Source organism: Eriocheir sinensis, chromosome 49 (assembly GCF_024679095.1).
Source record: "Eriocheir sinensis breed Jianghai 21 chromosome 49, ASM2467909v1, whole genome shotgun sequence".
Lineage (NCBI taxonomy): Eukaryota > Metazoa > Arthropoda > Malacostraca > Decapoda > Varunidae > Eriocheir > Eriocheir sinensis.
This window is the reverse complement of record NC_066557.1, coordinates 8,310,507-8,325,411: the sequence shown is the minus strand read 5'-3', so window position 1 is coordinate 8,325,411 and position 14,905 is coordinate 8,310,507. Positions and strand designations below refer to the sequence as shown.

The 14,905-nt window shown below is 41.9% G+C and overlaps 1 protein-coding gene across 2 annotated transcripts; it reads left to right on the top strand.

Moving 5' to 3' along the window:
* Positions 1-401: 401 nt before the first annotated feature.
* LOC126981828 (mucin-3A-like) lies at positions 402-13,136 on the top strand. 2 transcript variants are annotated; one of them, XM_050833402.1, is made up of 3 exons: positions 402-795; positions 11,489-12,026; positions 12,714-13,136. In XM_050833402.1, exons 1-3 carry the CDS (start codon positions 412-414, stop codon positions 13,040-13,042), a joined length of 1,251 nt encoding a protein of 416 aa, XP_050689359.1. In that variant the 5' UTR covers positions 402-411; the 3' UTR covers positions 13,043-13,136. The 2 variants fall into 2 exon arrangements, with proteins under 2 accessions (XP_050689359.1, XP_050689358.1); XM_050833401.1 differs by lacking the exon at positions 402-795 and having other exon boundaries at positions 11,075-12,026; positions 12,714-13,134.
* Positions 13,137-14,905: the final 1,769 nt, after the last annotated feature.

Genomic DNA, 14,905 nt, shown 5'->3' with positions numbered 1-14,905 from the left:
CCGACATGATGCCCCTCGGCTTCTTCCCTCTTCCAGGTGGGGGCTCATGGTCCCGCCCGCCCCGGAGTGTTTATGTTGTGTTTGGCGTTAGCGGCGGCTTGAACCCCGGAACTCGTTCTTGGCTCGCTTGACTAGTTCCCAGTTGTCGGGTGGGTGGGTGGTCTTCAGGACAGCATGTGGTTGTTTGCTACTCGGCGGTGAAAAAAAAAATGGTAGTGGTAGCGGGATTCGAGTCCGTCGTCCACGCAGCAGACCACCAACACACACACACACACACACACGTGTGTGTGTGTGTGTGTGTGTGTGTGTGTGTGTGTGTGTGTGTGTCACGTACGTACAACACACAGGATATGCGTCCATCCTTGGGCTCGTCACTGCTTACACACTGTCACCCACACACTCACTCCAGCCATGGCGCGGACAACACTCACTGTGTCCCTGCTGCCGCCGCCTCTGTTGCTGTGGCTGCTGCTTTTCCTGGGTCTTGGAGGCGTCTCGTGCTTCAACTGTTATGGAGCAAACATAACAATTACTGGACAATGGAGTCAACCGGTGATCCAGAACATTAACCCTACAGACAGTAGTACGTTCTCTACAACGGTGTACGTGAGTCCCGAGCACGACTTCAAAGGATTCAGTCTTCGGATAAGAAACGATGATCAGCAAGATACTTCCTGGTTTGACTTTGACGACTCTTGCATCAGGAATGAGTTTATTAAGCATGACAATTACTGGCATGAGATCAAAGCAACGGTCCAGAGAATCAACATTCAAAAAAAAATCCTTGTCTTCGAGGTTCACGCCGGGATGTGTCTCATGCAGTGTACGAGGGACCGGCGCTTCGATGACATTTGGTATCTTGATGTGGTGGCTTATGGCCCTTCCAAGTGGAGGCTCACCCCCCCGCCGGCCCGCTGCAACGTTCACAAGACAAGGGATCCTAGACAGTCTACTATGGACGAATGCACAGATCCACCAAGCTTTCCCACCGCCCCCACCCCAACCCCCAGAACCACCACCACCACCACCGAGACCACTCATACAAACGAAGGAAGCACCCCGCGTACCCCTCCCCCAAGGTCCTCTGAGTGTGCCGAGGCTGGCGAAGCGACACTCCAGAAGATCGCGGCTGGGGGTGTGGTGATGTCGCTGGTGTTGGCGGTGGCGGCGGTGGTGATGACGATGTTAGTGGTGAAGGATATAAATACGAACGCCGGCCTCATGTACGTACAGTGTGTGTGTGTGTGTGTGTGTGTGTGTGTGTGTGTGTGTGTGTGTGTGTGTTTCAATGTACATGTGTGTTGTGTTTGTCTATGTCTGTGTTTGTTTTGTTGTGTGTGTATGTGTGTGTGTGTGTGTGTGTGTGTGTGTGTGTGTGTGTGTGTGTGTGTTCCTAACAATAAGTTCAGTTGTATATAAATTATAGCTTTTTTCGTCCCCCCCCCCCCAAACACCCCCTCCTTCCTTGCTTCCCCTCCCCTCCTTAACCCCTTCCCCCAGCACGCCATCCCCTCCTTCCTCCTCCCTCCTCACCCCTTCCCCCAACACGCCACCCCCTCCTTCCTCGCTCCCCTCCCTCACCCCTTCCCCCCGACGCCACCCCCCTCCTATCTCGCTCCCTCCTTCCCTCACCCCTTCCCCCGACACCCCCCCTCCTTCCTCCCTCCCCTCCCCTCCCCTCCCTCACCCCCTTTCATCCGTCATTTCTCTCGAAGTAAAATATCTATCCTGGAAAACTCTTAGGTGACAACGCTGCTTATTTAGTCATGTGTAGAAAACACACACACACACACACACACACACAATTATAAAGGACAAAATCCTCATCCTCATATGCTCCATACATTTTAAGGAACTTTTCCACACTTAACTGAAAACAGCCTCTCGCTACACGGCTGGTAAGTAATGGCAGCGTTTCATCGACAGACGAGGCCATGTGGTGGTCCCACCGGCCGCTTCAACTAGCCAGCCAGACAGCCGCGCCGCAGAAGAACTGCAGCACCTTTGGGCCGCCACAGCAACGCTGCCGCCGCCGCTGTGTGCCGCAAGACTTCCTTGGCACAAACTGTGTGTTGCAGCCTTCCACTGCAAGCACGTCATCAGGGAAGGACAGAACGTGTATTCAGGAGGGACGCTGCAGTGTCATAGCTTTTGACGCTTTTACGTAAATAAGCAAAAGGAACTTAGTGGCCTCCAGTGCCTTAAAACTTCAACTTCTTCAGCTGCCAGCCTGACACAACCCTCCATCCTGTCCTCACCAATATACAACTGATACATTTATCCCTTTAATATATATATATATATATATATATATATATATATATATATATATATATATATATATATATATATATATATATATATATATATATATGTATAAACTTTCTTTCTGCTGCCATATATGAAGCATTAACGAAAGAAAGTAAATAGTTAATAATCCTTTTGTGTTGCATGTACACAGTGATTCGACTCACTTGGCTGAAAAACGTTCGGCCGTGGCATGGTGAGTCCAGTGTGTCCACGTCACGTTTGGCAGAGCTCGCCGAGATTGGCGTGGGGGAGTGAGCTGCCGGCCGGAACGCACGGTGTAACATATTTAGCCAGCCATGTCGACCCCTGCGTGTTACCAGTGGGGAGGTGACGGCAGGCAGGATGCACCCAGAGGCGGGAAGCGGGTTCACGCCGTGTGTTCTAACCTATGAGCCAGCAGTCCTTTAGTATATATTTAAAACTGCTCAAAGATGTATCTGCCATATACTGCTTTCATATGCTTATCCCTTCAGTTTTATGAATCTGGACAGGATAACTTTCAAAACTGCTTATTAAGAGAGAGGCAAAAAAAATATATCATGCCAAATCACACAATGTAGTAAATTGATGTTGGAATTCCTTATTTTTTTATTTCCTAATCAGCCCGGCTGTGTGTTTGCTGGGAATGATTTCACTGTTTGGTATTGGAACAAAATATATATTTCAGTTGTAACTGCCACCAGTCTTTTACATACCTTATACACACACACACACACACACACACACACACACACACACACACACACACACACACACACACCGGAACAAAAAGGGCGCTGAACGTTGAACAAAAAGGGCGCTGAACGTTGAACAAAAAGGGCGCTGAACGTTGAACAAAAAGGGCGCTGAACGTTGAACAAAAAGTTCGCTAAACGTTGAACAAAAAGGGAGCTGAACGTTGAACAAAATGGGCCCTGAACGTTGAACAAAAAGGGAGCTGAACGTTGAACAAAATGGGCCCTGAACGTTGAACAAAATGGGCCCTGAACGTTGAACAAAAAGGGCGCTGAACGTTGAACAAAAAGGGCGCTGAACGTTGAACAAAATGGGCCCTGAACGTTGAACAAAAAGGGAGCTGAACGTTGAACAAAATGGGCCCTGAACGTTGAACAAAATGGGCCCTGAACGTTGAACAAAAAGGGAGCTGAACGTTGAACAAAATGGGCCCTGAACGTTGAACAAAAAGGGAGCTGAACGTTGAACAAAATGGGCCCTGAACGTTGAACAAAAAGGGAGCTGAACGTTGAACAAAATGGGCCCTGAACGTTGATCAAAATGGGAGCTGAACGTTGAACAAAATGGGACCTGAACGTTGAACAAAATGGGCCCTGAACGTTGAACAAAAAGGGAGCTGAACGTTGAACAAAATGGGCCCTGAACGTTGAACAAAATGGGCCCTGAACGTTGAACAAAATGGGCCCTGAACGTTGAACAAAAAGGGAGCTGAACGTTGAACAAAATGGGCCCTGAACGTTGAACAAAATGGGCCCTGAACGTTGAACAAAAAGGGAGCTGAACGTTGAACAAAATGGGCCCTGAACGTTGAACAAAATGGGCCCTGAACGTTGAACAAAAAGGGAGCTGAACGTCGCTCCAGTGAAAGAAAACAGAACGAGAGGCCAAAAGGGAGGTCAGTTAAGGGAGAAAGTGTCTTGATTCTCTCTCCTTGAAAGAGTTCAAGTCGTAGGCAGGAGGAAATACGGACGAAGGAAGGCTGTTCCAGAGCTTACCAGCGGAAGGGATAAAGGGATGAAGATGCTGGTTATCTCTTGCATAAGGTATTTGGACAACAGAGATGAGAAAGAGTGAAAAGTCGAGTGCAGCGGGGCCGCGGGAGGGGGGAGGCATGCAGTTAGCAAGTTCAGAAGAGCAGTCAGCATGAAAATATCTATAAAAAACAGTAATATATTCAAAACTGCTGCGTAAATTAATGTGTAGGAGACGTCAGTATGAGGATTAGAGCTGATGAGACCAAGATCGTTTGACTCCACTCTGTCTAAGAGCGCTGTGTGTGTTGAGATCTCCAACACATGGGATGCATACTCCAGACGAGGGCGAACAAGGCTCCTGTATTTGGACAGCATCTGTGAGGGAGAAGAACTGGCAAGAAAAGAGATATGAAAATTCAGTTAAAATTTTGGGTTAAGGATAGACCGAGTATGTTAATTGTAGAAAAAGGAGACAGCTGTGTTACCGCAGAACAGGAGATAGGTGTCTGGAAGATTGTGGCGAGTTGACAGGTGGAGAAACTAAGTTTTCGAGGCACTGAAGAACACCAAGTTCCTTCTGCCAAATTAGAAAATGACAGCAATATCTGAGGTCAAGCGTTCTGCACGGTGCAGTCCGGAGTCAAGTATTTCCTGTAGGGAGGGTGTTCTGTTGAAAGATGTTGTATAATGCAGAGTAGAGTCATCAGCGTGGGAGAGGATAGGGCAGTTTGTTGTAGTTATCATTAACGAACAACAGAAAGAGAGTGGGGGATAGAACAGAGCCCTGCCGGACACCACTACTGATAGGTTTAAGGGACGAACAGTGGCCGTCAACCACAGAGACTGATCGGCCAGAAAGGGAATTGGAGATGAAACTACAGAGGGAGGGAGGGAATCCGTAGGGGGGTAGTTTGGAAAGCAAAGACTTGTGTCAGTCAGGCTGTAGCATGAACTTGGAGCGGAAATGTGACGTGTGTGACGTGTTCCTACTATTTTTTCCATGCAATCAGAGGAAAAGCGAAATGCCGCCAATGACAAAGGAAATAAATATGTGGAAAAAAAGAGAAATGACGCCAATAACAAAAGGAAACAATTGTAATGCCAGTCTCTTACGTTAATATAAAAAACAACTCCCATAAAACAAAGGAAACAACTGTCGTAGCATTCTTTAACTTCAATCTAAAGGAAAGAGAAATGCCGCCAGTAACAAAGCAAATAATTGTAATGGCAGTCTCTTGGGTAAATATATAAAAAAAGACAACTCCCATAAAACAAAGGAAACAACCGTCGTAGCATTCTCAAACACAATCTAAAGAAAACACAAATGCCACCAATAACAAAAGGAAACAATTGTAATGGCAGTCTCTTACGTTAATATAAAAAACAACTCCAATAAAAACAAAGAAAACAACCGTCGTAGCATTCTCAAACACAATCTAAAGAAAACACAGATGCCGACAATAACAAAGGAAATTTAAATCGCAGTCTCTTCCGTAAAATTATAAAAGACGAAAGCCACGCCTAACAAAGGAAGAACTCGCAGTCACTCCTTCTCTAAAACGGGGTCGCGGGGTGATTTCTTCCAAACGGGGTCACGACACATCGCCTTCGAGGATAACAAAGACACGATAAGGCGCACTGACAGCATGGTGCAAGACAGGATGGGGGGAACGCCGCCCCCGCCTCACCCGCTCTTCTGCTTGGCAACGCAATAGCCAATCTACATGTGCTTCCGTTGGGGTTTTACAACTTTTGCGCCAATTCTTTTTTTTTTTTTTACGTCTCCGCCTGTGACGCCGGTAGGCATTCTTGGTGGGGCCTGAGGGTCGGCCCCAGCCCGTTGTGACGCAGGCAAGTGTTTGTAGAGCCGCCATCTTGCTGGCTCACGCTGCCCTACGGAGCTCATCGTTGACCTTCTCAAACAGGAAAAGGGGACAGATAAGAGGACAAAGAGATGGGAGGAATAAAAATAGAGGAAAAGATGAAGTACCAGAATATGATGTTTCGAAGAAGGGCGCTAAACAAAAAAAAAACTATTCCCAGTATAAAAAAAACAACTTGAAGGGCGCTAAACAAAAAAAAAAACTATTCCCAGTATAAAAAAAACAACTTGAAGTGCGCTAAACATATGAAAAAATATTCCCAGTATAAAAAAAACAACTTGAAGTGCGCTAAACATATGAAAAAATATTCCCAGTATAAAAAAGCCAACTTGAAGTGCGCTAAACATATAAAAAACTATTCCCAGTATAAAAAAGCCAACTTGAAGTGCGCTAAACATATGAAAAAATATTCCCAGTATAAAAAAGCCAACTTGAAGTGCGCTAAACATATGAAAAAATATTCCCAGTATAAAAAAGACGACTTGAAGTGCGCTAAACATATGAAAAAATATTCCCAGTATAAAAAAGACGACTTGAAGTGCGCTAAACATATGAAAAAATATTCCCAGTATAAAAAAGCCAACTTGAAGTGCGCTAAACATATGAAAAAATATTCCCAGTATAAAAAAGACGACTTGAAGTGCGCTAAACATATGAAAAAATATTCCCAGCATAAAAAAGCCAACTTGAAGTGCGCTAAACATATGAAAAAATATTCCCAGCATAAAAAAGCCAACTTGAAGTGCGCTAAACATATAAAAAAATATTCCCAGCATAAAAAAGCCAACTTGAAGTGCGCTAAACATATGAAAAAATATTCCCAGCATAAAAAAGCTAACTTGATTTTATTTTTTTACAACAAACGAGACGGCTCAAGGGCAACAAAAAGTGTAGTGAAAAAAAAAAAAGCCCGCTACTCACCGCTCCCACATCAGACATAAGTAAAGAGCGGCCAAAAGACAGGTCAACTTTTTTTTATTTTTATAACCGAAGGAAGATGAGAAAGCACCAGAAGGGAGGTTGTGTTGGTTTAAAAATGAGCTTGACTCCTCCTCTTATCTTCCTCGGGGTCGATTCTCGGAAGCTCTGGCGACATGCCCATCAGTACTCACACCAGAAAAAAATATATATACTCTAGGAATTTCTGCAAAGCGAGTTTAACAAGAAAAGGCTCAAAGAAATGTTTTTGATCAATCTCTCGACAACACCGATCGTTTCCGGAACACAGCACGCGGATATGAGAGAGAGAGAGAGAGAGAGAGTCACTCAGTCCGCCTCAGCAATCTCTCGAGTATTTCCTTCCGAATCCTTCCTTCCGAGTATTTTCTGGAAGTCACCGTCGAGAAAAGAGGAAAGTACAATTCGTTCTATCATGTTATCAGCACAAAGAAACACAAAGGAAGAACAAACAACAGCAGACCTGCTGGTCCTTACGAGGCTGTTTGTGACAAGCTACACTATCTATCTAATCAAAGGTGGAAGATGAAGGACAGCAAGGCGAAGGCTCTCCCCACCCCATCCCTCCAGCCAAAGCTGGCAGGAAAGGAAAAAGAACCATGCAGCATGGAAAAACTGCATGGAAATTATGTAGGAAAGAGGAAAGAACTACCATTACTGCTACCACTAACCGGGCGATAAAAACGGACAAGGACACCAGTATTCGAAAGAACTTAACGTTATTACGACAATGAGTAATATCTTAGTTGCTGGTTGGCTTCAAAACACTTGTCTAATCTATTCTAGCACGAGAAGAAGCGTGCGAAAACTTCCTTCAGTCAGTCCTAAGCAATCTTCTGTCCCCGATAGTGACTAATTAATAATCCTAAGAGGGGAGTCTAAATCAAGTTCACTTTGGTTATAGTGGGGATATTTTTTAGGGGGGGAGGGGGGTGCGCCTTTTCAAAATAATAGAGGTCGGGTTTTTTTTGTTCTATTTTTTTTTTCAATTTCTTTCTCTTTGAGTTCTTATCCGTCTCTTTTTCCTGTCAACACACACACACACACACACACACACACACACACACACACACACACACACAAAGCCGACATTTTAATCAATCCAGTATAATCTTTTTTTCCACGATATCCTGGAGCCCATATCTCTGAGTTCATAAAACCCAATATTTCCTAGAATCGAAAAAGACAGAGGGAGATAACACGTTCATTTGACCCTTAAGTTCATCTGATCCAATATTTGATCCTCTACGTTCTTTTAATTCAATATTTAATGCTCTACGTTCATTTAATCCAATATTTGATCCTCTACGTTCATTTAATCCAATATTTGATCCTCTACGTTCATTTAATCCAATATTTGATGCTCTACGTTCATTTAATCCAATATTTGATGCTCTACGTTCATTTAATCCAATATTTGATGCTCTACGTTCATTTAATCCAATATTTGATCCTCTACGTTCATTTAATCCAATATTTGATGCTCTACGTTCATTTAATCCAATATTTGATCTTCTACGTTCATTTAATCCAATATTTGATGCTCTACGTTCATTTAATCCAATATTTGATGCTCTACGTTCATTTAATCCAATATTTGATGCTACGTTCATTTAATCCAATATTTGATCCTATAAGTTAATTTAATCAATATTTGATCCTCTACGTTCATTTAAGACAATCTTTGATCCTCTACGTTCATTTAATCCAATATTTGATCCTCTACGTTCATTTAATCCCATATTTGATGCTCTACGTTCATTTAATCCAATATTTGATGCTCTACGTTCATTTAATCCAATATTTGATCCTCTACGTTCATTTAATCCAATATTTGATGCTACGTTCATTTAATCCAATATTTGATCCTATACGTTCATTTAATCCAATATTTGATCCTCTACGTTCATTTAATCCAATATTTGATCCTCTACGTTCATTTAATCCAATATTTGATCCTCTAAGTTCATTTAATCCCATATTTGATGCTCTACGTTCATTTAATCCAATATTTGATGCTCTACGTTCATTTAATCAATATTTGATCCTCTACGTTCATTTAATCCAATATTTGATCCTCTACGTTCATTTAACCCAATATTTGATCCTCTACGTTCATTTAATCAATATTTTATCCTCTACGTTCATTTAATCCAATATTTGATGCTCTACGTTCATTTAATCAATATTTGATGCTCTACGTTCATTTAATCAATATTTGATCCTCTACGTTCATTTAATCCAATATTTGATGCTCTACGTTCATTTAATCCAATATTTGATCCTCTACGTTCATTTAATCCAATATTTGATGCTCTACGTTCATTTAATCCAATATTTGATGCTCTACGTTCATTTAATCCAATATTTGATCCTCTACGTTCATTTAATCCAATATTTGATGCTCTACGTTCATTTAATCCAATATTTGATGCTCTACGTTCATTTAATCCAATATTTGATCCTCTACGTTCATTTAATCCAATATTTGATCCTCTACGTTCATTTAATCCAATATTTGATGCTCTACGTTCATTTAATCCAATATTTGATCCTCTACGTTCATTTAATCCAATATTTGATGCTCTACGTTCATTTAATCCAATATTTGATCCTCTACGTTCATTTAATCCAATATCTGATCCTCTACGTTCATTTAATCCAATATTTGATGCTCTACGTTCATTTAATCCAATATTTGATGCTCTACGTTCATTTAATCCAATATTTGATGCTCTACGTTCATTTAATCCAATATTTGATGCTCTACGTTCATTTAATCCAATATTTGATGCTCTACGTTCATTTAATCCAATATTTGATCCTCTACGTTCAATTCATCCAAAGTTCGACCCCGAGGAAGATAAGAAGAGGAAGTCAAGTTCATTTTTAAATTAACGCAATTCCCCGTCTGGCGTTTTCTCATCTTCCTTCGATTATAAAAAAAAAATAATAATAATAATAATAATAAACATGAGGGGAGTCTAGATCAAGTTGACTTTTTCTTTTATTGAGAATTTTTTTGCGTGTTTAGCGAACTTCTTGGAAACATCATTTACTGGTACCTAATCTATTCCTCTATTTTTCCCCCTTCTTCTTTTTCTTTGTTCTCCACTCTAATCTGTCTCCTTTTCCTGTAAACACACACACACACACACACACACACACACACACACACACACATGGAGCAGACAACTCTCGCCCTTATTGTCTAAAAGTATCCGCAGTTGCTTTTATTTTAAGCTGACAGACACTTGCAGCTCAGGGTCACATTCTTCACCATATCGGACTTTTTTACTGCATCATATATCTTTGTAGTCTTGAGCTGCCTCCTGTATAAAAGAATGCTGAACCTGTACACACATTCCCTCACTCTTGTCCGTCATGCTAAACCTGTACACACATTCCCTCACTCTTGTCCGTCATGCTAAACGTGTACACACATTCCCTCACTCTTGCCCGTCATGCTAAACCTGTACACACATTCCCTCACTCTTGCCAGTCATGCTAAACCTGTACACACATTCCCTCACTCTTGTCAGTCATGCTAAACCTGTACACACATTCCCTCACTCTTGTCCGTCATGCTAAACCTGTACACACATTCCCTCACTCTTGTTCGTCATGCTAAATCTGTACACACATTCCCTCACTCTTGTCAGTCATGCTAAACCTGTACACACATTCCCTCACTCTTGCCAGTCATGCTAAACCTGTACACACCTTCCCTCACTCTTGTCCGTCATGCTAAACCTGTACACACCTTCCCTCACTCTTGTCCGTCATGCTAAACCTGTACACACATTCCCTCACTCTTGTCAGTCATGCTAAACCTGTACACACATTCCCTCACTCTTGTCCGTCATGCTAAATCATTGCACATTATCATTCCCTTCTCCTCCTTTCTCTATATCACACTGCTTTGCCCTCTCTTAATATCCCTCTTAAGTGCCTCGAGTCTAAGTTCATTGCACTTTTCTTATGATCTTACAACTAAAACTTCAATACATGTGGATCTTACAGACCAGTGACTTGGTTCATGGCCTCACACACCTGACACGACCCAAACACCTGTGGCTCTCTTGAAGCGCTGGATTAATTTACGTGTGTGTGTGTGTGTGTGTGTGTGTGTGTGTGTGTGTGTGTCACGTACGTACAACACACAGGATATGCGTCCATCGCCCGGGCTCGTCACTGCTTACACACACTGTCACCCACACACTCACTCCAGCCATGGCGCGGACAACACTCACTGTGTCCCTGCTGCCGCCGCCTCTGTTGCTGTGGCTGCTGCTTTTCCTGGGTCTTGGAGGCGTCTCGTGTTTTATTGGGACTGTCTCCAACTGTGATCAAGCAGACATAGCAATTACTGGACAATGGAGTCAACCGGTGATCCAGAACATTAAGCCTACAGACAGTCGTAAGTTCTCTACAACGGTGTACGTGGATCCCGGGCAAGACTTCAAAGGAATCAGTCTTCGGATAAGAAACAATTATCAGCAAGATACTTCCTGGTTTGACTTTGACGACTCTTGCATCAGGAATGAGTTTAGGCATGACAATTACTGGCATGAGATCAACGCAACGGTCCAGAAAATCAACCTTCAAAAAAAATTCCTTGTCTTCGAGGTTCACACCGGGACGTGTATCATGTTGTGTAAGAGGGACCTGCGCTTCGAGGACATTTGGTCTCTTGATGTGGTGGCTTATGGCCCTTCCAAGTGGAGGCTCACCCCCCCGCCGGCCCACTGCAACGTTCACAAGACAAAGGATCCTAGACAGTCTACTATGGACGAATGCACAGATCCACCAAGCCTTCCCACCGCCCCCACCCCAACCCCCAGAACCACCACCACCACCACCACCCCAACCACAAGCACCACCACCACCACCACTTCTCCCAGAGTCACACCCTCCACCCCCACCACCACCACCACCACTTCTCCCAGAGTCACACCCTCCACCACCACCACCACCACACCCACCACTCCTACCTCATCTTCCAGCACCTCTACAGCCAAGTCTAGTGATGATGATGACAGCAGCCACGGCCCATCGCTATCAACAGAGTGGATCGTGGGCGTGTCAGTGGTGGTGGTGGTGGTGGTATTGGTGGTGGTGGTGGTGATGATACTGTGTCTGAGGAAAAGGAAATCGGCAGCCTCACGTAAGTTTTAATTTTATTTTATTAATTCTTCTTTTATAGTTTACTTTTGTGAGTGGTACGTTTTTTCATAGTGATCAAGACTGAGTAGCATTATATAAGCCAATATTTAGATCTTGACAACAGCGTCATTTACGGTACAAACAGCCCCTCACCTCTTAAATATAATAGAGAAGGGAAAATAGAAAAAAACTTTGTAATATATGAGTGAGTGAAAATTACTTCTTTTGCGAGAACTAAGATTCCCTAAATGGGGATCTCGGCTATTTTCCTTCTTCTCGTTATATATTAGGGTATAGAGCTTTTGTGACACGCAGGGGCTAGGGCGATAAGTGAAGTAGTAGTAGTAGTAGTAGTAATAGGCTAGTGGTAGAAGTAGTAGTAGTAGTAGTAGTAGTAGTAGTAGTAGTAGTAGTAGTAGTAGTAGTAGTAGTAGTAGTAGGGAAGGAAAAGGAGATCTAGACGCAATAGATGATAAGGTGTTATGTATAGATTTAGTGCTCAGTAGTATTAGTGATATGGTTGGATGCCACAGTCATTAGCGAAGAGAGCTGGAGCTAATGACCTCCAAGCTATATAGCCCCCCATGATTATGCGTCAGGATAATAAACATGGGTGGAGGTATCGTTTATGTAGTAGTAGCAGTAGTAGTAGTAATAGTAGTAGTAGTAATAACAGTTTCTTTGACAGACGAGGTGCTGTATAGCCCCCAGCCTGCTAAGCCAGCCGGAGACAGCAACATGGACGTGAGGGTGAACAGACTCTATGAATCCTCTCATCAGAACAGGAACGCTGCCGCCGCTACGAAACACGATATATTTGTCACTGAGAACGATTTGTACGAGTCTGCTGATCAGTACAGGAAAACTGACAACGCTACACCAGAAGGCACAGTTGTTATAGAGAACGATTTGTACGAGTCTGCTGATCAGTACAGGAAAACTGATAACGCTGCACCAGAAGGCACAGTTGTTATAGAGAACGATTTGTACGAGTCTGCTGATCAGTACAGAACATAGACGGCACTGCACGCGATGGTCGTTGAAAAAAAATATTTATTTCCAGTGTGGTTCATTCCTTTGTATGTATGTATGTATGTATCTATGTGTATATATATATATATATATATATATATATATATATATATATATATATATATATATATATATATATATATATATATATATATATATATATATATATATATATAAATCATTAGATATTTTGCTCTTGATATAACACTTAAATCATTTTAAATACAGTACATTTAATTTTGATTTATATCATGATTTTTTTTTACTCTGATTTAAATCAATTTTAATCACTTGATTTAAATCAAAACAACCCTGACACATGCAAGTCAAACATATATATTATTCTATGTTTACATTCCTCCTCTTCATTTGCATACTTTGATGATTCTGAAGATAGTACAGAAGACTTCATTTCCAATGTGTTACGCCGAGGCATCGATATATCAGTGACGTCTCAAGTAATGGACGGCTTACTCTTTTGATTTTGCGGCGCCCTTGTCGTTAAGCCGCGAATTTTGGAAAAGCAACCGCTTTGGTGCGATTCGCCATAACTCCCTTATTTTTGGGGCTACAGTAAAGTTGTTGGTATCAATCGACGGCAAAATAAAAGGGCTATATTTTTTGATGAGCGAACAGGCTCGAAAATCGACTCGAAAGTGTCAAAAATCGAATAAATACGCAAGAAACGATACGGAAAAAGCCTATTTTTGAGTTCCCAACCTTGATACCCACTCATTTGTTGAGAATTTCAAAATACTTATTTAACAAATGATTTAGCCCTGCCAATGTGCTTTCCAATATGGTGCATAACATTTCCCTACTCCCAGTAGTTTCGTCGCTAGAGCTCGAAACGTAAACCCTGTCGAGAGCGATTTTGACGAGCTCCAAACACTTTGCCGTTTTTGTCTAGTATGGCCTTGCTATTGTCTCTAGAAGGCTGTAATTTGGCATGTAGCCCCTCTTGGCAATGTAGTTTGACCAACTCGAAGGATTTTTTGATAGCTGGATTCCAATTTCGTCGTCGGGCCGTCACAAAATAGCCTGCTTTTCGCCCTTTTCCCGCGATTTGGACACGTCCTAGTTTTTTGCTTATAATTTTTTTTTTATTAATTTAATGCTTTCCAATTTTTCTTCTGATTATTAATCTGTATTAAGAGCTTTCATTTGCCACCAAACAAGCCTTCCTAGCTTCAGTACTTTTCGTTCGAGCTCGACCAGAATTCGCGACAAACATTCGCCGAATCTGACTCATTTCACGCCGCGACGAAAAACCTTCCTGACGCCACAAAAATTAATATTTCTGCGTAAAAATTAATATAGGAACACTTCAAAATGTTGACTAACTTGTTTCAAAACCATTTTAAGATATCTAAATAAAATAAAAAATTATAATTATTTCCCTGTATAAATCAACATATATTAAGCGCCTTATCATACATTTCTTAGTTATTTTTTTAGTGTTCAACCATATTTCTTCCCATTTATGAATAATACATTTAATTTCCTTTCTTGTGATACCAAATATATATATATATATTATATATATATATATATATATATATATATATATATATATATATATATATATATATATATATATATATATATATATAAACTGACCAACCCCTTATGTAAGAGTTAACCATCATCTCCATTCTTTCATCCCCTTCACTGGTAAACTCTGGAACAGCCTTCCTTCGTCTGTATTTCCTCCTGCCTATGACTTGACCTCCTTCAAAAAGAGTGCATCAAGACACCTCTCCACCCGAAATTGACCTCTCGTTAGGCTATTCTTTACATTTTACTTTTGTGGGAGCGGCGAGTAGCGGGCTTTCTTTTTGTACTCTT